This window comes from Candoia aspera, chromosome 5, assembly GCF_035149785.1.
Source record: "Candoia aspera isolate rCanAsp1 chromosome 5, rCanAsp1.hap2, whole genome shotgun sequence".
Taxonomy (NCBI): domain Eukaryota; kingdom Metazoa; phylum Chordata; class Lepidosauria; order Squamata; family Boidae; genus Candoia; species Candoia aspera.
Window position 1 is genome coordinate 15,541,443 of NC_086157.1, and position 23,765 is coordinate 15,565,207.

Consider the following 23,765-nt stretch of genomic DNA (forward strand, 5'->3'; position numbering starts at 1 on the left):
TTTTGTCATTCTAGCATTCAGTTAATGCTTAATTTTTAGTTAATCTGAAACACAATGAATTTCTAACTAACAAAAAAAATACTTGCACTTTAGCATTTGGCATTCATCTGAGCAAAATATGTTTAAATAGGTTTTAATAGGAGGCTATGTAAGCCAAAGCTTACATAAGAGAAGCCCTGCCAGATTGAACCTATGGCCTATCAAACCCAGGATACCATTGCCTGTGGAAATCCCACAGTGGGGCTACATGAAATAGTCCTCAGTGGCACAGCCAAACAAGCCTGCTTGAAGGGGTGGGAAGCCAGAGTTGACTGTCCCTAAGCTACTTTGCCAGTCATGGATTCCTACTTGACATTTCTTATTGGAGTACCTCCTTGGGCTCAAGTCTTTCCTGGAGAAAGAACAGTCCCGATGTGTCTATGTGTAACTGAAAAGGGGTAGGGAGAGTGATAGTGTCATGAGGACAGCACTTGGAGGCAATATATATGTAGCAGAGCAAGCTTAGCCATTTTTGACACTACTTTGACTATCTAAAGCAGAGGTGGAGAACCTCTGGCTCACAGTCCTAATCCTATCTAGCAAGCACCAGGTAGAGCCTAGGAGATACTTACATAAGGCCATTCCCACCCCAGACCCTGCCTCTTCTTCTCCACCATTGCTGACTATCTCCACTTTGCCCTTAAGCACTGCTCTTGATGTCACATGTCCACTGGAGCAGTCAGGGTGCACAGCCTCCTGGGCTAGATCCCATTCTTTGCTCCAGTTTAAAACACCTGTGTATATTTGTGGTATAAAGCCATTAATTCCAGAGATTATAATTACCTAACTTAACCCTGGATATGTTCCTGATCCTGAAAGTCAATGAAAACCAAAACTACAACAACAAACAAATGTAATTTTAAACATAAGAGTAGGTCCATAACACCAATTCTTATGATGGTTATAAATACTGTAGCAGCTTTGTCCTTTTGGCTGAATGTAGGCTTTGCATAGGATCTACCATAAATCAAACTGGCCAGTTTCTCTAAAGATGGGTCTATCCTTCAGACAGTTCAGGCCAATTAGTGGGGAGGATGTTTAAGAAACTGTCAGTTATTTTCAGGTAACCTTTTTGCTAGGTGCTTCACAGAGTAGACTTCTGAGGAAAAGAAAATGACACAGCCCAAGTAAATCAAAAGGACATTTGTTTTTGGTCATTTCCTCTTTGCATGTCATTGGTGGTGTTTTGTTTTTTTTTTGAGAGAGAGATTCATCTTTGCAACCCTCCATTTCACTTGTTTACAAATTTTTCAAATTAGCTAGGAAATGGAGTGTCTTAAGGACTTCTGCAAGATGTCTGCTGCTGTCTTGGTGTTTTAAAAGAAAGATAAGTCCAGATGTATTCAGGACCCACCCAGACAAGACAGGAGTTAACGTAAATGAAACCTGCACAGATGTATGTATGTGCTTGTTTAGTTGAGAATAAATGTAGCCATATTAATGGGGAATGCATGGAGCAGAGCTGTAACATGATATGAACAGAGTTGGAAACACATGGAAGGCAGGGCTTTGACTTTGAGTTTTTGGATCAAATGGCATTAAGGCAGAGGGTTCCTCTGAATATTGGGGTTAAAACATGCAGCCCATAAGAGCAATCTGACAATTCCAATTTGTATAAAGAGTTTCCTAGTCCTCTTCTTTTCTGTAATTCTTTCCGTAGAAAAATGTCCCAAGCTATTTTTTTTCCTCCTGCAGTGGAAACATAATAATGAGAAAAAAAATATTTTTTTGGAAGGGGATGTGGAAGAAACAAACACAAAAAAGCAAAACTCCAAGGAGATGAGAGTTGAACAGTAGTTTCTTATGCCTGATGCACATACAGTTGGAGTAATGCACAGAGTTAGGGCCACGTAAGTTTAGCTCTTAATGATCACACATTATTCAACCAAAACACTTAAAAGCTCTGAAGTAGGAGGAGAAAGTTAATCAGTTATTTATTTTAGAGTTAAAAGCTCATATGTTAACCTATATGCATTTTTCATCTTTAATCAAGGGACACTCTGAAGTGTAAAAAAAGAACTTTATCCTAGTAGATAAAAGGCCTTTGGATTGTATGGAGGCTGGTGAATCACAGAGGTTAGGTAATGATCTGCCATATCTGCCAATTTGAAGGTGCAATCAAGCCCCAGATTAGTACTGTACACACAAAACCCTTTAAATCAATAAACAGGAACATCACCTGGTGAGCTTCTCGGCTGGAGGGGGGATTAGAAAGCGGGCCTCCCTGCTCCTGGGACATATTGCGTTCACTGCTTAAGCTGTTCAGCCTTGTTCTCATGGCAGCTGAAGCTGAATGCAGGGGAGGAAAAACACGTCTGGACTGAGACAACAGCTTGAAAGGCATTCAGTCTGGACCAGTTTCCTTCCTGCATGAGAGTCTTCCTGGACACACCTATCTATAGCTATAGCTATATCTAGTCCTCATTTAATGATGGTAATTGGGACAGGAATGTGGTTGTAAAGCATAGCATCATGTGACTGCATTGCTTAGTGATGGCAATCCTGGCACTCCCCGTTGCCATTGTTAAGTGAGAATTGCAGGTCGTTAAGCGAGTCCCAGGCGGCTTGCCAGCAGGCAGGCACATAAGGCACTGCACGAGTGCGACAGGTCTGGGGGTGGCTGCTGCCAGGTGGGGGACGGTGTCAGAGACTTATCAGAGCGACTTACGACTTTCCCTGCCAGCTTCCCTGCCGGCTTGACTTTGCTTGTGGGAAGCCAGGAGAGAAGGTTGCAAATGGCGATCACATGACTGCAGAACACTGCAACCATCGTAAGTGCGAGCTGGTTGCCAAGTATCCAAATCATGATCACATGACTGAGGGGGTGCTGAGATGGTTGTAAGTACCACTCGTTCAGCGCTGTCGTAACTTCAAATGGTTGCTAAACTAGTGGTTGTTAAACAAGGACTACCTGTATGTGTGTGTGCGTGCACACACACACACACACACTCTGTCTCTCCTCTCTCTGCACACTTACACACAAAGTTAAATTCAATTTATACATACAAAGTGAAAGCATCCAAATGCACATACCTGCAGGCACAGCAAAATATTTTTTTCCTTATTACTGTATTGCTTTCTAAGTGCTTTTTGTCTCATCTTCCCCCTGATTGTTACAACGATATAGTTAGTAAAACTGTTGCCTCACATCCCAGCTTTTCCTGGTTTGAAACCCAGCAGAAACTCTTTTTTAAAAAAATTATTTCCTCTTTCTCACTTGGCTTTATTATTTCTTTTCAGTGATTTTCTGAGTCAGATGAGGTAGAAGGGTTTCATCACAGTCCCCCAAACAGCCCATAGGTTTCTTGGGCTATTTGGAAGCTGACAGTGAAAGCTTTGTCCCTCAAGTGTCTGGAAAATCAGTTAAATTGTGGAACTGCATGACTTAAGGGGAAAAAAGAAAGCAAAGGAGGCAGGAGGACGCTCATCAAGAAAAAGTATTTTAAAAAAAGTTTCTGTTGGATTACAAACCAACAATATTTGGGTTACAAGACCAGGGTTTTACTAAGCATACTATTGTAGAAAAAGTGTACTTTGAAGCGGAGCAGAGAAACGTGCATGGAAGTTGCTTTTAGGGTGAAGGGCAATCATCAGAGGGTTACACCATCCATTTTAGAAATGGTTGTCAGCCTGCTCTGATGAGGTAAGTTCAGGTCTGGTTGCATCCAGCACCTTAATCAGGTTCTAAAGTACATTATAGTAGAATTTTTCTTTAGAAAAACAAAGATGTAACTTGGAGAACAAAAAGTAAACTAACAAGGATGTTTCAGTTTTGCTGAAGGTAACATGATCATATTATTTCAACTGGGCTTAAAATTATTTCATATTATTTCAAATGGGCTTAAAATTGCTGAATTGTGCCCAAAGGAGATAAATACGCACCTCATCTCTTTAAATGCTTACCTCTGAGCTGAAAAAACAGAGAACTTAAATCTTTATTCATCATTGTGAAGAGAAAACCTTGATGACAGTTTAAGTTTTTGTAAGAATTATCCTGGAATAAGGGCCTGATACTGTGTAGGTAGTATGAGAATTATGCCAATATTTTATTTATTGTTTTACAATAATAAAAATAAAAACAATTATTTTTGAAATAAAAATATTTATTTTAGACTAAAAGTATGGCTTGAATAATTGGCAAATCCCAATGGCTCAATTTAGAATGTCCCCCAGATAATGAAAATGAGCAGGAAAATGTCTCATTGGGATGACTGATTAATAACTGCCAGACCTAGATTCTCTTTCCTGGTCATGGCTGTTGACCCTTCCTTTCTACCTTGTTTCCTGAAAGCTGCTGCAGCAGTAAAGTGGAAAAATCTCGGTATCCCTAGAAACGGTGACACTCTTAGGCTTTGATATTTGCCCAGGATGCTTCGGCAGTTACCAGGAGCCCTAGAAACTTACATGCTCCTGGTCTTGTAAGGTGCATCAGCAACTTTACAAGAATCAAGAAGGGATCTTGCTTCTCTACTTCAGTTATTGCACAGGAGGAAGAGAATGAACAAGAAAGAAAGGCAGGAGTGATTCAGCAGCAAGGTGACTGGGAGCAGAGAGTCTGCAAGAAGGGGAGGTGTCACAAAGTCCAGATGGCATCCACAACCATGAGGTCAAAGCCCTCCTCCTTTTAATGTACATTGCAACCCCATGGTTGTGGCCGCCATCTTGATTTTTTTTTTTACCCTCCCTCCTCCTGCAGACACCCATGCTGGGAGAAAGTGGAGGGAAAGTTAGTTCTCCATCTTGCATTTTAGTCCAGGACCACAATAATCACTTTCATCTGAAAGGCCAGGCATTATGAGGTTTGTACTGGAAGTCAAGGAATTCTCTGGCAGGATAAATTATTTTATGATTTCTCTCAGTGCTCAGATCTGGCCCGGGAAAGTGGTATCATTGCTTTCTTCTCTAGCTTTTAAAATTGGTAATTATCCTTGAGCTGAAAAAGCAAACAACGATTGGCCTATGTCATCCTAATTAAAATTTGGAATAGTTGTTGCTACTGATGCATACATGTATGTGTATCCATATTCTTTTCCTAATAACTATTTCATTTTTTTTAATATGTTGTTATGGCAAATGACATTATTCCGTGATCTAGCAAATATTTTGGCAATGACCTTATTAACATAGTTTACATGGCATGACATTTAAAACAGTAAGCAAATCATTTTGTCACATCGTATCATATTTATTGTATCATATTATTATGATTTTTTTCCAATAAATTAAAGAGCAATGTAGACTGGTTTTGTGATTGAATTCAGTTGGACTTACAACTGAACTAGACTACAGTCACTTGTTTAAAAGAGCCTTAGCTGTATACACAAAAGACCAAGCAAATAAATCAGACCATAAATCAGATGATGCACTAAACAGGAACATCACAGCTGCAAATGTTAATGGCAGATGGACGTTCCACTTTCTGCAGCTGTTTAGGATTTTAATTTCTTTCTTTTCTTCTAAGAATGAAGAAAAGAGTCTTCGTATCGCAGATGTTCCCTGAAGGTAATACTTTGACTGAAGGAAAAACTATCTTTTACATTTAATCTATCTGATGCTTCCATTGATAAAGTTACAGTATGTTTGTTTTTGCTTCTCAATGTGGAAACTGGTCAGATGCACAGCCTTGGGGCTTTCTGATCTCATATTGATCTGTTCCTGGTTAAAACTTCAAGGAAGATAAGCATAACATGCATATACAGGAAGCTGTATATACCGAGTCAGACCATTATTAAGCTTACATATTACACTAAACCATGGTTTCTTTTACTACATTTTTTTTACAGGAAACTTGAAACTTAAACTTGATGTGGCCAAAGACCAGCACAGAACAATACAATATAAAAGTTTTTTTTAAGAAAAATCACATGATGAACAGGGGGAAATATACAAAACCAGTCAAGATATAGTTAAACCTGCCCCAGTAGGTACTAATAACCAGAATAATAAAAAGTCAAAACTATAAGAATATATAACAGGCAAAGTAGTCCTGAATGAAGATAAATGGATAGAATCAAGATAAAACTAGAATCATTCTTTTTTTTATCCATTCAATCATGTCCAATTCTCAGAGGCTGCCTGGACAAGTCCCTGTAGTTTTCTTGGCAGGTTTTTTTAGAAGTGGTTTGCCATTGCCTCCTGTCTAGGGCTGAGAGAATGTGACTGGCCTAAGATCACCCAGCTGGCTTTGTGCCTAAAGTGACACTAGGACTCAGAGCCTCGCGGTTTCTAGCCTGCTGTCTTAACCACTACACCAAACTGGCTCTCTAGAACCATTCTAAAACTGCCCTATATAAAATATACTAGACAATGCGTAGAACAGGAAGGAATCAGTTCATAAAAAGGTGAATCTAAAAACCCTGGCTGAAAACAAAAGCATTCATGTAAGATGCAATTAACTATTCCAAAAACTGTATTACAAAAAAGCTTAGGAGGAAACGGGGAAAAAACCCAGCCTAAAGAAAAAACCAGTTATTGATAACATTTTGGAGGAATGAACATCTTCCTGATCTTTCATGCCACCACATAAAATTGTGCAACATTGTATGTTATGATGCAGCTATTTCCATAGAAATGTCTGGCAACACATGAGGGCAGGTGGGGGGGCGGGTCAGGAGCATCTGCAGGGTAGGTGTGAAAAAGTCAAGATGGTGGCCACAACCATGTGATTGAAGCCTCACTCCTTTTTTATGTGCATCACACACACACAAAGGGGTAAGGTTTCAGTCAATGTTTTTGACCACTCTGTGGCTTCCCCTGATAAGAGTGGATATAAAAAAACCCTTTTGTATATCCTGTACTTCAATAAATGCTGTAGACACATCAGAAACAGAGGTTATCAAAACATTAACACCCAACTTTCCTTACTGCTGACCATACTGGGTTGGGCTGCTGGAATTTGGAAGACCACTGCCCACTCCTAATATAGATAAATTACATTTACTGGGACCATCTTGTAGAATACTATTTAAAGTTCATTACAGTGGTATTTGTTTTTCTTGACTCTATGAAGTCTGATGCCCATTGACTGCACTATGGATGGATAAATAAAGGATAACCACTGCCATGAAACAAAGCAATGGTTTCCCCCCCCAAAAGTATGAAGTATAAATAAAATCCTGCAAAATGGTGAGACTGAAGAAAAAAGAAGTACATTTTTTGAGAAGTAATACTAAAAGCAAAATAAGTGATAAGAAACCAAATCATGGGAATGTTTGTGGTTGTATCACTTTTGTTGTGAAAAGTTTAATTTTCATTAAACTGTGTAACCAAAACCAAACCAAAGTGTTGTACATTTAGTAACCCCTGGGAGCTCCAGTGACTCAGCAAACCCACATATAGCTTTGCAACTTTCTTCCTTTCAGCCTGTAATTGGCTGTGACGGACTGCCAATGCTTCTTTGATCAGTGTTAAATCTGAGCATGGGAGACTGGTTTCCCAGGCTAACTTTTGGCAAGACACTGAGCACTCCTTGAGTTAAAAAAATGATAAATACAAGGCAAAACATAATCCCTTAAACTACAAAGGAAGGAGGCTAGTGATCCTGATCCTGTTTTCTGTAAAAACTTAAGCTACAAAGGAGGGAGGCCAGTGATCCTGATCCTGTTTACTGTAGAGTAATGCACATTTTGCAGTTCACCAGGCTATACATTGACATACAACTCAGGGCTTTTCTATTGCTCTCCAGCTCTGCAACTTGCTCTCTATTGTGTTAAGTCCCCTTCTTTGGAAGAGTTCGGACAATATTGTTTCAAAAGACCTTGTAGCAATGTTGATAAAACATGCTGTCCTTGGTTTGTTTTAACCTTGCTTAGTTTTTGTATCTTGATGCCTTCTGTGAACCTAGTTTATGAATCAATATGTTATGTAAACCCAGAAAATGGCTTGATTTAGTAAAGCGAGTTATCTTGAACAAACCCACACTTTCCTCTTTAGTCAGGCATTCTCAGTTTGAATATGTTACTATTTTTTTCAAAAAAAAATAAAATCAAATTTTAATCATTTGTGCTTTATTTTTATCATTTTGATGCCCTTTGAACAAAGAAAGTGGGATATAAATTGAAGTTACAATTATTAATATACATTATTATATTCAGGGAGTTAGGGGTGGGTGGCATGGTTCTGCGCTGGTTCATCTCCTTCCTCCAGGGCCAGTCCCAATCGGTGGTGATAGGGAGTGAGAGATCCGACCCTCAACCCCTCCATTGTGGGGTGTGGCAGGGTTCAGTTCTCTCTCCTCTCCTATTCAACTTCTACATGAAACTGCTGGATGAGACCATCCGTCACCATGGGATGAGGTATCATCAATATGCCGATGATACTCAATTGTATATCTCCATCCTGGGTGAAGTAAGTGATGCTGTGACCATCCTCTCCAGGTGCCTGGAGGCTGAGGGGGTCTGGATGGGGAACAACAGGCTTCAGCTGAATCCTGGTAAGAAGGAGTGGCTGTGGGTTAATGGCTCTTCCATATCCGGGACTTTGTCATCTTTGGTTCTGATGGGGTTGCACTGCCCCAGACAGACCTGGTGCGTAACTTGGGGATCCTCTTGGACTCACGGCTCCTGCTCAAAGAGCAGATGGGAGCCGTGGCCAGAAAGGCCTTTGTGCAGCTTTGTGTCATGTTCACCGTTTCAATGTTCTGTTAACATCGTAACATTTCACATGTCAAACCTTTAATCCGTGTATTACATGCTTGAACGTTTGCTGGTATTTTCCATTATTGCTGTGTTCTTTATTTTGCTACTTTGGAATGTATGTTTGGGTTTGCAACTCTGTTCAAGGTTACTTTCCCAGGCAGATGTAACGGTTGCTAGCACCTGGGAGGGGGTGGTTGCTAACGAGCTCTCGGGGCGGGACTGGGTTGGAAGCAAGGCTTTTAAGTTTGTATTTGGCGCGCTTTTGCTCATTCTCAGCTTTCTCTGTATTTGCATACTATTCCTTTAATAAATCAGTTATCTTTAAGCCCGGGCTTGTGAGACTGAGTATTTGGGATTAGGCAACCATTACACTTTGTGTTCTACACCAGTTACTCCCTTTCATGGATCGGGAGGCTCTTCAAATGGTCACTCATGCCCTTGTTATCTCCCATATTGACTATTGAAATGCGCTCTACATGTGGCTACCCTTGAAGAGTATCTGGAAGCTTCAGCTGGTCCAGAATGCAGCCACACGGGCTATTTTGGGCACCCCCAGAAGGGTGCATATAACACCTTTGCTGCGCGAGCTGCATTGTGTACCAGTTTGCTTCCGGGTCCAATTCAAGGTGTTGGTTATCACCTTTAAAGCCCTACATGGCATTGGGCCAGGCTACCCGAGGGACCGCCTCTTCCCCATTACAACAACCCGTCCCACCCAATCAAGCAGAGAGGACATGTTGAGGACCCCATCGATAAGTGAATTCCATCTGATGGGGTCCAGGAGGCGGGCCTTCTCTGTAGTAGTGCCCGCCCTCTGGAACAACTTGCCCCCAGAGGTGAGGTTAGCCCCATCGCTCCTGGACTTTCAGAGGAACTTGAAGGCCTGGCTCTGCCACCTGGCCTGGGGTGGGGAGGAAAATAGTCATGCCTGGGGTTGGCTTGTGCCTTGAAATACCCCTTCCATGCAAAGACTGAACAAGATCACAGCCATCTGGACTTTACTCTTATTTATATTTATTAGTGATAGGAAGCTCTGGTGTGGGTTGGTCCATGAAGTCACGAAGAGCCAGAAGCGACTGAACGAATAAACAACAACAACATTTTATAATGCATTTTTATATATTTATTGTTTTAGTGATCATTTTGTTGTAAACCGCCCAGAGTCCCTCTGGTGGGAGGAGATAGGCACTGACAAATTTGATGAAGGAATGAATAAATAAATAAATAAATATATCTTTGCAATCATAGGAAGACAGCATTAATGAAAAATTTATTGAACTCCACCAGTAAATTGTTCTACTTGTTGGCTTATGGTTTAGCTCCCACAAACAGCAGGTGAAATGATAAACTTGTTTCATATTCAACCATAAGAAACTTCTGTAAGTGGATCACATGCTAAATGTACTTTATATTAAAACAAAACAAAACAAAACAAAACAAACCCTTGCATGGAAAGCCACCTGTTAGGGGAAAGGATTTTAGCTGGCCTTATCCTTTGTCTGCAGAAATGAGGTGCTTTGCAGGGGCAGAGGAAGGTGAAGAAAGCAATTCTGGGCAGGGGGTTGGACTAAAAACCTTCTCAGTTACCTTCCAGCTGTATGATTCTGTGACCTTTCTTTAAATCTTTAAAGCAATTGCACTTCACAAAATGATTTCCCAGAAGTGGGACAGCCACTGTAACACCAAACAGATTTAACTCTATCTCTAATTTGCAAAACATAAGCCCTCATAGATGGATAATTTATGAATAAATTAATAATTTATTAATTCATAATTCATCTCTTATTTCAGAGATGAAATAAGAAATCAGTGATCTAGCAAATTAATGTTTTCGCACTTACAAAACTGCCTTTTATGTGCTGCTCTTACTTCAAACATGTATTTGTAAAGCAAACAGAAATGGTTCCTAAACATTAGATCTTGATTTTGTCCTTAGTGTTCTAAAATCTTTCTGGTGGGATAACACCGAAAGGAGTTACATTGAGGTGACTTTTGCATATCTCCATTAAGGTCATCTTCCTTGCTCTCTACAACAGTGTATCTCAAACTAGGCCATTTAAAAATGTGTGGACTTCAACTCCCAGAATTCCCCACATCTTAAAATGGCTGAGAAACACTGCTCTACAGCAATGCTTCATGCATTTTCAGTAGCAGAAGTACTGCTGTCACTACTAAGAAGGAACAAGTGGTGTTTGAAAAGGCCATTTATAACTGCCCTGAACTATACAGTAATGTAATGGCTTTATAATATACATAATTATTTTATGGTATAAATAACATATTATTTGTATTTTCATTCCATTACCCTATGATCTTTTGGCTGAAAGGCAACATGCACATATTGAAAATAATTAAATACTCCAAAATATTCAGAAATTTACCTCACCTGCAGCTTCAGTCTGATGTGATGTAATGCCCTGGGCTCCAGGGTACCTGTGAGCCTTAAAACTGCCAGAACAAGACCAGTCCTGTGGTTTTCTCCTTGCAGATGTTCCAGGAAAAACCCAGCAGACTTACTTTCCCTCTGCCACCATAGGGAATCCCCTCCCAGAACAACAACTCTGACGTGACTGCAACTTAGCAGTAGCAGAACTATACTATCAATAAAAAAATCCATTATATACTTTTCTTAATTTTAAGACAGGCTGATATTGGCCCAAACTGTCTAGGTACAACCATTGATTTTGCTATACAACGTAGTGTTCAACAACTATTATTATTAACTAATGATTCAGTTTCAACTCAGTTTAGCCTCATCCAGCCAAGGGCATGAAGACAAAAACTACTGAGAATATTGTCTGCATATTTGAGGTAGTTCGTCCAGTAGGACTGGCCTTTCTATGAGGAAATATTAAACTCTTAAATTTTCTAACAGCCACAAAAGAAGGTTGTTTTTTAATTCAACAATAATACCTAAGGCTTTTTAATGCTTTGGATTCAATTCCAAACAGATGATCTGGATCACAGAGGGGCATGAATACCACAAGCTGAAACTCTTTAAAGTGGTCTCTTTTTTCCCCCAAACTGTATTTATGTTGTTTGAAGTTTAATTGCATTTTCTGTTTATATTTCAAACACTGTACTTAAAACAATGGCTAGCATTAAAGCATACTGTATTTGCCCGTTACTGTAAGTGCCTCAGCTGGCAGTGGATTTTTATAATTTCGCTCTGAACACACAAGCAGTAAACTGTTGAGAACAGCCTTTATGGGGTGTTACATTTCTTTGGAATCTAGTGTCTAACGTACATGGTAGATCTTGGCAGCCCAGCTAGGTGGCAGCATGTAGTCAACTTGCTTGGTAAAAAAAGCTACGTTGGCTCAAACCTGATTAGTATTTTGATGGGAGACCACAGTGTTCTAAGGCTAGAGGCTGTACTAAGCCATTTCAGTGTTCTTCCCAAGGAAAGTATATAGTCTATGAAGTTGCCTTAATTTGAAATAAGATTTTATCTAATTATCAAAAAGATTTGTGAGCCTCAAAAAAAAAAGTTTCCCATATTTGTAGCCCAGTTTCTGGCTCACAATTGTTTTTCTCACAGGTCTCCAGCACAGCTCACTGATTTGGATACTTTCTTTGGCTTGCCCTCTCCAACATGATTATCATATTGTATAAGAATTATTTGCCATGACCCGAATGGCCCCATCTATTATCACTGCACTGCAGGAACAGCAGAATGTAAAAAGTAAACCGAGTATTTTTAATCATTGCGGGATTACACAGGATTAGGTTATTTAAAATGCCAAAGTATTTTTAGCATTTCTACACAATGGCTGAAAACAGATCTCCCACCTGCAGTAAACACAAACCCTGTTTTGTCTTCCAAACAAATGAAATTGAGGATGAGTCTCTCTTTTGGGATTTTTGGGATATTTTTGGGATTTTGGGATATTTGGGAGCTAGGAAACATTTGTCAAACGCTCATCTATTGATTCTATTAACTGCTAAAAGCAGATGGGGGAGGAAATATTGTATATACTTTTCATGGAGGTGTTTCTTGATGTTCTCTAACTTTCAGGTTTCCCTGTTTGACCATCAGCGTGTTGTGTCTGGAGAAACATCAGAGCTGTGACAATGCCCCTGGACGCCTCGGCTACAGCCAGGTCAGCAATTAACCACCACCTCTGAAATCAATGCAGCAGGAATTACTTTTTATATACTATTATCAAAATCAAGTTTATTAAAAAAAAGAATTATAATGGAGAACCTGGTGATTTGATTATCAGTTCACTTGTTCGCTTGTTACAAGTGAATCATAAAGTGCTTATTGCAAGTGAATTTTACCTGTTCTCCTTTATGCTATATCTTTATATTTTTTTCTGCTTTTCTTTAACAATCCCATGAATGATCTTGTATTTTGCTGCCTCAGATGTATTGCTAATATAGACAAGTATTTCCTCTCATAAGCCTTTCTTATTGTGTACTTCCTCCTCTGTTCAAAAAGCTGCACATCTGAATTCTAGTATTTCTAGGAACTACGCCTAAGCTTATTAGCCCTGAAACAATTCCAATGGGAGATCTGATGTTTGAAGAGGACAGGATCTGATTCAGGTTTGATTTCAGCATAAGTGCACATTCCTATTTACAATGATACCAAAATGGCAAAATATTCATTGTGCCATCATGACACAATTTTTCACCCTTTCATACTTGCATTGTGACACATGTCCAGGTATGTAGGGGGCAGAGTGCAGGTTGTGATATCATAACACATATTCATCACTGCTCACACCCTCGCCTCCTCATGGATACCTATGGATTTCGGCTACTTCAAGATTTAAGATTCATTTTTTAAAAAATTGTTCATGGGCTATAATGAGGAAACTTCATGATGTCTGAGCCTGCTTTATTATCAGCCTGGTAAGAGATAGATCTGTTAGAAGACAATATCCATGCGAAGTTTCAGCTATATGCCCTCCAGGGTTTACTGCCATCACAGTTGAAGTATCCCTAACCCTAACCTTATGCCTCTTTCAGCAGAGACAGCAAGAAAAGGATTTGCCTCTAAACTATCTAGCAAAGAATCTCTAGTTGTTCCAGTGCAGGAAGTGTCCTATTCCAATTTAACATGCAAACTTTCCAAAACATTTTTTGGAATATAGCTTGCTGTGCAGTGGCAAATCTCAGTGTAATTTAAACTCAACAAGTAGGGCTGGAACTTGCTGGCAATATTGCTGCATCAGCAGGGTGACAATGCCTATCTTGTTTAGGGTTACCAGTTCCTTATTGGGGAGGGCGTGACATTTTGCGCTGCACTCCACCAACAGCTTTGACACTTCAGGTACATGAGGCCAATGATGGAGACAGGCATCCTCTTACCCTGTTACCCTGGACTGCTTCTGGCCTGTGGACTCTGATGATGGACAGGACGCTTGCTTGTGTGTCTGCTGCCGCTTGTACAAAGCTAGGGTCAGCTGGATCTGGGAACCGGTCAATGCCTCATTGAGGGAGGGGGTGTTTCCTGAAAATGTAGCGCACCCCCCTTCCTCCCTCCTGTGTAAGGCAACCTTCACCCTGCCTCCCACCGCCCCTTTTTAGGGAAGGTTGTTGAGGTGGTGGGAAGACAATTACAGAAGACCTCAAAGGAAACGGATGGTCTGGTTTATCTTTTTTAGTCAGGGCTCAAGCCGCCTCTGGCTCTGGAGGAGAGGTGGGGGCAGGTGCTTCGCGGGCAGGAGAAAACAAGCCAAAATGGGAGAGTGGTTAAGGTGCTGGACTAGGGGCAGGGAGACCAGCCGGCCCGCTTTGGCGAAAGGGGCAAAACTTCGCCTACAGCGCCTCAGCTTTTCAGGGCGCGCTGCGCTGCAGGCTGGGCGCTGAAATCGACCCCGTAGCTGATGTGGGGCGGAAATCGCTCGCGCCGCGGCCGTCGCAGCCCCGGTCTGGAGGTGTTTTCCCCGTGTAAGACCTGCCTCCCAGCTGAGTCGGTTGCATTAGAGGAAGGCGGCCTTAGCGAGGCTTGATTTCCGCGGAAAGAGACCCGGCCTGGGCGCGCGCGCCGCGGCGGCTCTTCCCGGAGATCGGGCGCAGCGGAGCCTTCCCGGGGTTCTCGGAAGGCAGGAAGGAGGACGCCTGGCCCTCGGGGCGGGCTGCCAGCTCTCTGGCCCGGGGGCGCGGCTCCCTCTAGAGGCAGCCGCCGCGGGTGAGCCGGGAGTAGGGTTGCCCGGAAGCGCCTCCAGCCCTGCCCCCTGCCTGCCCGGCCGCCCGCCTGCCTGCCTGCCGCGGGAAGCCCTGGGCACACGAGGCTGAGCCGGCTTTCCCTTCTTTCTCCCGGCGGCGTCGAGAGCGGCGGGGTGGCGGCCGATGGAGGCGCTTCCCTCCCGGGACGAGAAACCGAACCCTTCGCGGGATGCCAACTTCTGCTCGCGGCTCTTCTTCTGGTGAGTCGCCGGCGCCGGCCGCGCTCCTTCCCTTTCCTCCCTAATCAGCCGCTTCCCGCGAATGAATGGGGTGGCTGGAAGCCGGCTTCGATCGCCCCGACCCAGGAGCTCCGGAGCCTGCTCCGCGCGTTATTTGGGGCGAGGAAGTTGCGTTCGCCCGCCGGGGAAAAAGATGCGAATCCCCGGGGGGCAGGTGTAGGAAGCGGTGCTTGGCTTCGGAAAGAAGAGCGCCACGGAGGTCGAGTTAATTATAAGCGTTTCTGAATGCGCGCAGAAGGCGAAAGGAGTAGGAGTAAGGGGCTGGGAGACCCGACCCCCTTGTACCACTTTGGGCTATTTCTTAATAATACAGCGTTTCTCCAACTTTGGAGTAGTGGAACGATCAATGTAACCGCCCCCTCCCCCCGGTGAATAGAACATTTTGGTTCGGGGTATTTACTTTTACTGCTTAATTTTTAAATCGGTGAATCATAGCGGTTCTCAAACGTTACGTTCAGCAACGTGGGTGCAGGAGCATCTGCGGTGGGGGAGAAGTGAAAAAAGCGAAGATGGCAGCTGTGACCTTGTGATCAAAGCCCCACCCCATTTTGATACGTATTGGATATAAAAAGAGGGCGGGGCTTTGATCTTACGGTTGTGGCCATCACCTTGACTTTTCTGCCCCCTTCGCAGTTGTGCCCATGCCCCTTGTTGTGTGTAAACCTCTGAAGGTCATAACTCACAACTTGTGATCTCTTATTGTAGAATCAATCATTCTGGTGACCGCTGACAGAAATAATAATAGAATTTTTACAGAAATTGTATACATTTGTAAGATGAAAAGATTGAAAATGTGTAACTTGGGAAATCAGTAACTTGGTCTGAAATCAGTGAATCCACCCAGAATAATGTATTTGAGATGGGGCGCCGTATGAGTCTACTAAATAAATAAATAAAAATTGTAAAATTGTGACTGAGGTTACTGAGGAGAGATGCAGAGACCAGAGGCCTTTGAGCCTCCCCAAACAACTGGCTTGGGTCCAAGCTTGGAGGAGGGGGTGAATGCGATCATCCTTGAAAACCCCTATGGGAACAAGGTAAAATCTCCTCAGGTAGTTTTTCAGTCTAAAAATCATCAGTGGAGTACTTAAAAATTAATACAATTCTCTTAAAGCCATGCAACCTTATGCAGCCCAGTTACATCAATAAGCTTGTTAAATTACAGGTAGTCTTTGCTTACCAATGGTAATTGGGACCGGGAATTCCATCACTAAGTGATGTGGTTGTAAAGTGCAACATCATGTGACTGTGACGACTTATGACAGCAGTTCTAGCAGTCCCAGTTGCTGTCGTTAGGTGAATCCTGCATGGTCGCAGTGTTCTGTGGTCATAAGATCACCATTTGTGACTTCCTGCTGGCTTCCCCGTTGACTTTGCTTGTCAGAAGCTGGCAGTTAAGTTTGCAAATGATGACCATGTAATTTTGGTTGCTGAATGAGTGGTCATTAAACAAGGACTATCTGTATACTTTACAAGCTGTGTGAGTGCAGAACTACTGATTTGCTGTACTATCTTTCCTTTTTTATTTGGACACCTGCAAACCTCAACATCACTCTGTTCAGCTGAAGTATGTGGGTGTTGCCTTTACTTTCAGCAGAGTAGAACTTCTGCCTGTTATAAGGACATGGCAGATTCTCTTCAGAAAAGGAAGAGTTACAGTTGTAATCGAAATTATTCAACCCCCATTGCAAATCAGGTTGATTGTCAAAATGTATAGACTTTCAGCTGTTTGCAATGAACAAATCAAACAAAAGCAATTGAAATAGCTCAACACAACGAATGCTTCAAGTGGTGTCCCCAGATTCAACTCAAATTGCAACTTATGGTGACTCCAAAGGGCAGCAAGGAAAGATAGTGAAGCTTACTGGGAGAAGTGTTGCAAACAATTAGAGGAAGACTGTACGAAAGGACACACTAGGAATGCTTTTGCACAAATCAAAAAGATCCGGGCACCATTTAAGGCTCGCAAGGAAATGAATTGTCCGACCAACAAGGTGTCAAGAATAGATGGCAAGAATATGTGGAAGAGCTGTATGCTACTACTATAGAGGAGCAATGTCAAAGAGAGGAGGATAAGGAAACAGAACTAGAACCAGTCATTCTTGATGAAGAAGTGGCCAATGAACCAACTGCCACACAACGAGGCCCCAGGAGTTGACAACTGCAATTACCAGAGCTTTGTGGCAGAAAATTTGGGAAACCAACACATGGGCACGTAATTGGAAACAATCAGTGTTTATTCCATTGCCAAAAAAGGGGGATTCAAAGGAATGTTCTAACTACCACACTGTTGCTCTCATATCTCACGCTAGCAAGGTTCTACTGAAAATCATACAACAATGCCCGGCTCCAGTCATCGAAAGGGAACTGCCAGATGTCCAATCTGGTTTCCGACGGGGTCATGGCACCTGTGATCACATTGCAAACGTTTGATGGATAATGGAAAAATGTCACGAATATCAAAAGAACATTTATATGTGCTTCATCAACTACAGGAAAGCTTTTGATTGTGTTGACCATGACAAACTATGGAGAGCCCTAGCAGATGTTGGGGTGCCACTATGTTTGGTGAAGTTGGTGAAATCACTGTATGTGAATCAGGAAGCCACTGTACAAACTCAATATGGTGACACTGATTGGTTCAAGATCAAGAAAGATGTGCGACAAGGTTGCATTCTGTCACCTTTCTTATTCATCTTGTACGCCGAAGTGCTCATCAGGAAACTAGAGCTAGACGAATCAAAAATTGGTGTAAAAATTGGTGGAAGAAACATCAATAACCTTTGATACACAGATGATACAACCCTCCTCTCAGAAACCCAGGAAGGCCTAAAGCACCTAATCATGAGACTCAAAGAAGAAAGCAAGAAGTTTGGCTTATTCTTTCCTTCTATCAAAAAAATCAAACTCATGACAACTGCAAAGAATGGAAACATCAAAATAGTAATTGATGCAGAGGAGGTGGAACGCATGGAAGAATTTACCTTTTTAGGATCACTGGTCAATCAAAATGGTGAATGCAGCCAAGAAATTAAACGCCGAATCATGCTGGGTTGCACAGCAATGAGTATGAATCAAATTTGGAAAAGCAAGGATGTCAGCTTGATGACTAAGTGTAGATTAGTCCGCACTATCATGTACATGTATAACTACATATGGCTGTGAAAGCTGGACGATGAAAAAGTTGGATAGAAGAAACATTGATTCTTTTGAGCTATGGTGTTGGAGGAGGCTCTTGTGCATCCCTTGGACTGCAAAAATAACAAATAAAGAAGTGTTGAAGCCATAAAACCTGACATGTCACTAGAAGGAAAAATAACAGAACTTAGACTTACTTACTTCGGTCATGTCATGAGATCAACATCGTTGGAGAAAGATGTTATGCTTGGAACGGTCAATGGCAAAAGATGATGTGGACACCAAAGAATGCACTGGTTGGATGTAATCAAAGCAGACAAGCCAAAATATAAAGCAACTGAAAGAAGCTGTACAAGATCGGAAATCATGGAGAGAGCTGGCTTATGGAATCACCAAGGGTTGGATATGACTGAATGGATAATTTGATTCGATTTGATATTAGGCATAATAAGAAATGGTATTGCAGATAGAGATATAATATTGTAATGCCCTTATATAAATCATGGGTGCAACCACATCTGGAATATTGTGTGCAGTTCCAGTCACCGTACCTCAGAAAATGGTGGAGCTAGAGAAGGTTCAGAGGAGGGAGGGCAACAAAGATGATCAAAGGGCTGAAGGTTGCTTTTTAATAGAAAGGTGGTGAATGAGGAGGCATAATTGAGGTGTACAAAGTTATGCATGGTATGAATAAAGGAGAACAAGAAGATACATTTTTTCCCTTTCCTGTTTGGCTTCAAAAAGGAGTTGGACCAATTCATGGAAGTCATGGGGATCAATGGCTGTTAACCTTGATGGCAGTGTGACTGCCTCTGAAGGCCATCTGCTGGGAGACCAGTAGGATTCCTTGTGCAATTGGTTGGCCACTGTGAGAACTGATTGCTGGCCTAGATGGGCCAGGGGTCTGATATAACAGGGCACAACTTATGTTCTTATGTTCTCCAACCAGAATTTTGAGTTCATCTATTTTATTGTTGTTAGCTGATCATAAATTAAAATAAATTGAGTTTGAGCTGTCTGTAGACAATTTTTAGTAACATGGGCCCAAGACTTAATTCGGACTGGAGCAAGCCTCTGCTTTACCTTCATCTTCAATAGGGAGCTCATCCTCTAAGGGAATACGCTCTTCTGACTCCCAGTCCAACTGAGCATAATTGCAAGTAGGAATTACTAGAGCAGGCTCACTTGTGTCATCCTTTGGCTACAGAAGATCCTTTATTTGTGGCTGCATGGAATCTAGTAAGTTCATTTGTTGTTCCAAACTCTCTCTGGTTCTTCTCTGTTTTGTTCTTTCATTTCTTAAGTTTAATCTTTACCTTGGAGATGTTATTATTTCCCACTCTGTAAACCTTGGAATTATCAATCTTCATTTTGTTTAGTTGAGAAAAGGAAACAATAAAATAAAACTTAGGGAGAAGCTAAAAGACTAAAAGTAAGTAAGTAAATTAATTTATGTATTTAGATTTGGGAGGCTGCCTGACTCCCAAGTGACTCTGGGTGGCTTACATAGTTAAAAGGAAAAAGAAAAAAAACTATTAAAAGGAAAAAGGACATGTATGCCTGGACAAAATCACCTGTTCCTCTACAAAAAAAATTCAGGGGCTCAACAAACAACAAAACTCCCAGGCAGGTCTGGGAGCAAAGCCAAATTTTCAAAGACTTGCAGAATCTTTGTAGAGTGGGAAACATGGAAATCTCTGGGGAGATGCTGTTCCAAAAGGCAGGTGCTGCAACAGAGAAGGCATGCTTTTGCGGTCCTAGTAGATGACATTGTTTAATTGAGGGGTTCTGGAGTGCCCCCACTCTGCCCAATGTTATTTGAAAGGCAGAAACCTTTGGAGATAGGCAATCCCTCAAACAACCAGGTCCAATGCCATGAAGGGCTTTACAGATGACAACCAGCACCTTGAATTACACTGGAAGCCAACCAGTGCACTCGCAGAGCAGTGGTGAAAATGGGCATATCAAGTTATGCCCATTACTGCTTGAACCACTGCATTTTGCACCAGCTGTAGCTTCCAGTTGGTCTTCAAGGGCAGCCGCAAGTAGAATTGTTGCAATAGCCCAGTTATAAGGTGACTCGGCATGAGTGACCATCTGAAGGATCTCCTGTTCTAGAAATGGGCACAACTGGTGCACAAAATGGACCTATACAACGGCCCTCCTGGCCACAGGTGCCATCCACTCTTTGAGCAGAGAAGTAGCTGTGAGTCTGAGTTGCGCATTAGTCTTGAATGGGGAAGTGCTACTGTTGCAGAATGCTGGGAAAGCTTTTAGCCCAGGAGAGATCAGAAAAGTCACACACACCAGGCATATCTATAAAAATAATTTATTTACAGAAAGCAAAACAAAAGCAAAACATATTTAAAGGACTTAGCTCTCCTGGCTTGCTACATATCGGCAGAGAGAAAAAGAGGAAGTAAGAAACAAGTCTGGGCAGGATCCTCCCCCCAGGCGATTTGCATGAAGCACGTGAAAGGAGACAATCAAATACAACCTCTTCACCCGGCCAAAATGATTAGGTACAATAGCAGTCTTAATCGTTAGTAGGAAAATATCAACAGCTACCACATCCAAGACCAAAGAAAGATCTGGGGACCTGAACAGCCACAGCTACTTGATTTTGGCAGGATTCAGCCTGAGTGTCTTCTTCCCCATCCAGACCTGTAAAGGTTCCAGACACTGGGTCATTGACTGGGTGGGTCAAGATACACAATTGGATATCATTTGCATATTGATGTGCTTTTTTTTAAATCTCTTCAATTGTCTCTGATTCTTGGAGACTGCCTAGACAGTTTCCATGGCAAGGTTTTCAGAAGTGGTTTGCCACTGCCTTCTTCTTAGGGCTTAGAGAAAGTGACTGGCCCAAGGTCACCCAGTTGGCTTTGTGCCCAAGGCAGGACTAGAACTCACGGTCTCCCGGTTTCTAGCCTGATGCCTTAACTGTTACACCAAACTGGTTCTCACATATTGATGATACTGAACCCCAAACTGATGGATGACCTAACCCAGAGGTTTCATGTAGATGTTAGGAAAAGCAAGATCATTGAACCCTAAAGCACCCTACAAGTAAGGGACCATGGACACAACCTCTCCAGCCCATCAACACAGACTGGATCCCATCCTGGCATAAAAATAGACCATATAGTCATCACACCTGTGCCACAACTTTCTTAAAGTATAGCAGAGGACTATGAGAAAAGTTAGAAAAACACTATTGTACCAGAGGCAGCCTAGTTTCAGTTCGCATGATAGAGATAAATATTATCCCAATTTGTGATTGAGCTCATTCTGGTAATTGGATGACACAAATAGCCCATTGCTTCCTCCCTCCCCAAAACTATCCTGATGCAGGATGGCCGTGGCTGTTGGGTTGTGGCTATTGTTACATCTCCAGTTAATGAAAAGGAGACTGGAAGCTGTCATTTCTCCCCCTACTTTCTGCCTTTTGTTCTGGTCCTCCCCACTTCCTCATAAGGGGGAAATCCCCAATGACACATTCAGAGCAGGAGTCACCATGGACAGACTCAGGAAAAGAACTTACTGAACCTGACCCTTTTCTATCCCCATTTGACCCTCTGGCCCATGTGGATATTTTTGTGGGACCCCTCTGGATATCAGTCTGATACCAGTCTTGAAAGGGAGAAGAGTTAATTGACAACTCTGTAAGTTGTTTTCACCACACAGAGAAAGGTATTAATTTATTTATCCAATATATGTGGCTGCCCACCTAGCAGGAAACTCTGGGAGGCGAACAAAATAAAAGCATAATATTCTATTAAAAGCAACAACAACAACAACAAACCCAGATCAAGGGCCCAATGAAATCTCAATTTCCCCTTATCACATACACCCATTCCAGAGCTCCAGTGATCAATATCCTGGCCCCATTGTCTGGGGGAAGAGGCAGGTCTTCTCCCTCTTCTGAAAGACCAACAGAGTTGGGGCCATCCATATCTTGCGGGAGGAGGGAGGCACCATGGCAGAGAAAGCATGGCTTCACTGAGGTTATCTGGAACATGCCCACTGTGTAAGATCTGGTGGGATGGGTGAAAACCATGAGTGATAGGAAGTCCCACATGTAATCTGGCCCCATGCCATGTAGGGCTTCAAAAATGACAAAGAGCACCTTGAATTGCACCCAGTCTCCAGTTCCTTGACTCGAAGGACAGTAGCCCCTGACCAGACTCTCACTGATCCAGTTCAGTGAGCTGTGCAGGAAGGTCCAAGTATCTTTCTCATGTTTTTCTCTAAGTAACGTCCAGCACTATAGGCAATCCATTCTGAAGGCAGAGGTGCTAGAAGTTAGCTACTGAACTGTCCAGGTTTTCAGCATCTAAAATCCCCTGATCGCTTACTTGCATCTTGCATGTTCTTTGAAAAAAAAATTAGACTTTGTGAATGACCTATAGATACTGTTGCTAAAAGACAATTTATGTCTGATAATCCAGTTGGAATTGATAATTCCAATACTGTACAGAAACAATTGAAGCGAATATTTGTATATGTACAGAAACATGCGGACTTTTAATTTTCTTTGCAGCTCCCACACTGCATTCCAAAACATTTTTTTTAATTGTAGAAGATGTGCAGCAGGAAGAAGGTGCTGGTATAGAAACAGCCATGAGGGATCACTTTTTCCTGACTTTAGACTGTCAGCCCCATACCTACTTAGGTAAGGGAGCGCCTTCACTCTTCCCATTTCCCAAATGCTTTGGGTTAGTGGGGTTCCCTTTCTTTTTCGTAATTAATGCTCTCAGCTGCATTCAAAGATATATGCATAGTCAGTAGTGTTTGGTGTAGGGCCAGGGGGAGGCAGAGAGCTTGTGGCCGTGCTGCATAGGGAGTGCTGGGAGTTGTAGTTCAACTGCATTTGGAGACCCTTTTCTTGGAAGCAGAGGAATCAGGCTCAAAAAGTGAGATATTTTGTTTTGTTTTGTTTCCTTTCCTCTACTCCTGGTTCTTGGAAACAGAAAAAGCAGAAGTGCCAGGTTACGGAAGCACAGCCCAAGGCAGTGGCCTAGTAGAAGAGCTTAAAATGTCATTCTTTTCAGGGTTGATCAGGAGAAAGCACTAAAGCCTTGCTAATTAATAAGCTTACAAAAAGAGTTCACTGACTGATGTTTGAAGGAGTGATTGAAAGTCTAAAGGGTATGACATCAGAAAAGCTTTAGAATTCAGAGCATCTGAGAGAACGGAAAAACTATTTATGCAGCCCGAGTAATGATTCTCCGTATAGACTGGGTCAACAAACAGAACAGCGAGGAGGTGGTGAGAAGAAATGTCAGTGTAAAGCAATGTGTACGTACTGTGACACTAAATTTCATTTTGTTCAGCATGCTCATTTTTTACGATTTCTAGGAGATGCTGGACTGAAAATTGAAAAATATCTTAGTTTGGGTTTCAGCAGTTCAGGTAGCGGATTGAATACCTAATGTCATTTACCAATCTGTGCATGGAATCTTGTGTCATCTAATAGTTCATATCATCCAATTTATGATTATACTTTTATTATAATGGAAGCTAGGAGACA

General features: G+C 42.0%; 1 protein-coding gene across 2 annotated transcripts in view; it reads left to right on the forward strand.

The window, feature by feature from the left end:
* Positions 1-14,671: 14,671 nt before the first annotated feature.
* Positions 14,672-23,765, forward strand: part of ABCC4 (ATP binding cassette subfamily C member 4 (PEL blood group)) — a 163,192-nt gene continuing 154,098 nt past the window's right edge. Inside the window, exon 1 of one of the 2 annotated variants that reach the window (XM_063304648.1) lies at positions 14,672-15,055. In XM_063304648.1, the coding sequence (XP_063160718.1) occupies positions 14,979-15,055 (77 nt within the window). In that variant the 5' untranslated portion in view covers positions 14,672-14,978. The remainder of the gene's footprint in view (positions 15,056-23,765) is intronic. The other variant, XM_063304649.1, reaches the window with a different exon arrangement.